The sequence below is a fragment of the Helianthus annuus genome, chromosome 14 (genome assembly GCF_002127325.2).
Source record: "Helianthus annuus cultivar XRQ/B chromosome 14, HanXRQr2.0-SUNRISE, whole genome shotgun sequence".
In the NCBI taxonomy this organism is placed as follows: domain Eukaryota; kingdom Viridiplantae; phylum Streptophyta; class Magnoliopsida; order Asterales; family Asteraceae; genus Helianthus; species Helianthus annuus.
The window spans coordinates 155,715,332-155,718,501 of record NC_035446.2 but is presented as its reverse complement, the minus strand read 5'-3'; the positions used below and the strand labels follow the sequence as shown (position 1 = coordinate 155,718,501).

Genomic DNA, 3,170 nt, shown 5'->3' with positions numbered 1-3,170 from the left:
GAAGAGTAAGAGAAAACAATAAACCCTTATTCCCTAAAAAAAAATCAAATAAGCAAACAAACAAGCCCTAAATAGCAAATAAAGAAGAATAAGCCATAATTCTCAAAACAACAAATAACAATATCTAACCTCAGTGCCACATTACCAAGTTCCAAGCCAAACACAATAATAATTCGAAAAACTGAGGTGTCTGAGTAGGTCGTTCCACTGTCGTCTTAGCCAGCCACCGCCACAATATCAAATTGAATCGACAACTGAGTTGCAAAACAGCAAAATACTGAATTTAGTCGCCCTTTCAGTTTCCTTCGCAGTTCGCATCGCATGTTGTGTTGTTTACATGTCATAAGGATTGTAGGCCTTTCAATTTGGGTAACGGACTAATGGGTTGTTCCAATTGCAAGTCTTTGTAGTGGGTTGTTCAATGTATTATCTTGTAATAACTGAGCCTAGTATAAAGAAAGCACACTAAATTTTAGAGGCCTTTTAATTTGGATGGCCCTAGGCCTGGGCCTAGTGTCTAAAGCCTTTTGGGCCGGCCTTGCTCATGATTTGATGACATTATCTATCATTCGTATACCATGAGAAGACGTCTCTTAGTTAACATGTCTATTTCAAATTATAATGTTTCCTTGTTATTTCACACCATTATGTCCTACCTAATTATATAATAACATACATTTATTATACTAAGTCCTACCTAATTAAATAGTAACATACATTTATTACACTAGTATCTTTTTTTTTTCTTTTTAGTTTAAAAGGTAATCTTCAACTTTCAATTATCAAACAAAGTAGAACGTTATATCAATCTTCTTGAAAAGTCTATAGTTTATTTCAATGCCCACTTTCTTTTTTCTAAGAAAACCTAAACTTGCAAAGAGTGAAATAATCAACTTTTGTTTAAATCCATGAATATAAGCCTAGGGTACTCCTCACCTGTATTTGTGCATTGGTACTTGATGCAATATGTCAACCACTCTGATTACGAATATACTCTATATTTAATTTTTATCAGAAACGTCAAACGTGCAAGAATGACCAACGAATCATTGGCCTAGTGATATTAAGGTGTTAGAAAAGGTGTCTATTTTCAAGTGGTAAGAGTTAAACTCATGTGATAGACAGAATGTGTAAATTTAAAAGTACGTCTAAAGAGGATGTTATGAGTTAGTCGCTCTGAAAGATAAAAATACAAAAGAAACGTGTAAAGAATAATCTGGAAATTTTAATTTATTTAATTTCCAAAAGAATTTTAATCATCCTAAAACCTCTAAACCCAATTTTGGTGGAATATTAAAAACCAGGGGAAGTAAACTCAGGTGGGTGCGATGGCAATTGTTGTTAAAATCTAAAAAGGCTGGGGGGATGGGTGTAGGAAGTATCCAACATTTCAATTATGCTATGCTTGTTAAATGGTGGTGGAGGTTCAAGGCTGAACCAAATCAACTTTGGGCGCAAGTTGTGGCTTCGATTCATTGCGGTTATAATATTACCTCTCCGGCCCCTTTATTCCCTCTAAAAGGATCGATCCCTGGCGTTTGGAAGGATGTGGGGTCGGTGGAAGTGGCCTTGAGGAAAGCGGGTATATTTATCTCAGATTATTTAGTTGAGGTGGATGGAGTGTGGAAATGGCGAAGCGACCCATTCGGCTCCTTTTCAGTTAAACAGGTTCGTGCGGATATTGAGTCAGCCGTTGTAGAGGCCGGTGATTCCGATTTGGTTTTTGAATGGAATAACTGGGTGACCCCGAAGGCGAACTATCTCTTGTGGAGGGCTCTGCTTGGTAAAATTGCCTCCAAAGTGGGGTTGGTTCATCGGGGCATTGCCCTCGCCGATACAGTTTGCTCTCGTTGCGGGATTGCGGAGGAGGATCCCGACCACATCTTTATAAACTGTCTTTGGTCGCGCTGCATTTGGTGGAATATCATGGCCTGGATCAGAATAAAGTTTCCTTTGGATGTCAGCAACCTCAAGGACCTCTTCTCATACATAAAGTCGAACCCGGGGGGAAGAGTTTGGAAAAGATGTGTCAATCTGATCGCTTCCGCAACGGTTTGGTGTATTTGGAAAGCTAGAAACAAGAAAGTTTTCGAAGGCATTTTCATTCCGGTTTCTTCGGTGGTCGACCAGATAAAGGAGGAGAGCTTCGGTTGGGCTTGCTCGCGGTCATCCTTGAGGAGGCCGGTTTGGGGTAATTGGAAGTCTTTTGATGTAATCGGCTTGTTGTAGGGTGTTCCCTGTTTTTCCGTTGTTTGTTTTCTGTGTTTTTGTTTTTCCCAGCTCCTTGCTGGCTCTTTATATTTATATATAAAGTGTTTTTTGCAGTTCAAAAAAAAAAACCAGGGGCACACAATAAAGCCCAAATCTAAACTTATAACCATTGGCACACATTAATCAAGGGGCGGCTCCCCTTAACCTTGTCTACTAGGGTATTTATGATACGCTTTTAAAGGTTTTACTAAACTTTTTAGGTTGAATCATCATTTTCTTCGGTCAAACAAGACCATGCGTACTCGTTACAAATCGGCCCTTTTTTTTAACAAAACGCCCCACCACGCCCCTGTTGCCGTCCCCGTGGGCGTTTTTGTACCCAAAATCAGTTGGAGCGTTTTTATTTCTACGCCGAATCTATGTTTCAATTAGCCAATGACTGTTGCCAACGGCTATATTTTTTTTTAATTTAACCTTTATATAAATACTATCACATCCTCGTCCATTTTATACAAATCAAAATAAAAAAAAAAAAAAAAACTCTTTCACCCACAACTTCAAACATCAAAATTTTATACAAACTTCACCCATTTTATAAAAAATGGATTCCTCCACCTCTTCATCGTCTATTGCAAATTATTACTACAAAAAAAATTTAGCGGATGAGGGTGACTCGACCGATGAGGAGGTCGAGCAAGAGGCGGTTACCAGTGCGTGCGAACTAGCGGCTCGTTATATGAAACATTGTAGCGAGCCTCAACGTGAAATTGTACCAAGAGAATATATTCAACGAGACCGACAAGCGGCAAACGACCGGTATCATTATTTATGTAATTTTTATTTAATTACTAGAATATTATTTGTTTTAAAAATTAAAAAAAATTGGGTAATTATGGAAGTGCCACGTGTCGAACAATGCCCAAGGGTGGGGCATTATCCCACTACGCCCATTTCTTCAA

At 38.5% G+C, this 3,170-nt stretch overlaps 1 protein-coding gene across 1 annotated transcript; it reads left to right on the top strand.

Annotated features, from left to right (window-relative positions):
* The first annotated feature begins 1,365 nt into the window (after positions 1-1,365).
* Positions 1,366-2,229, top strand: LOC110907659. The gene has a single exon (XM_022152607.1). It carries the CDS (start codon positions 1,366-1,368, stop codon positions 2,227-2,229), a length of 864 nt encoding a protein of 287 aa, XP_022008299.1.
* The last annotated feature ends 941 nt before the right edge of the window (positions 2,230-3,170 follow it).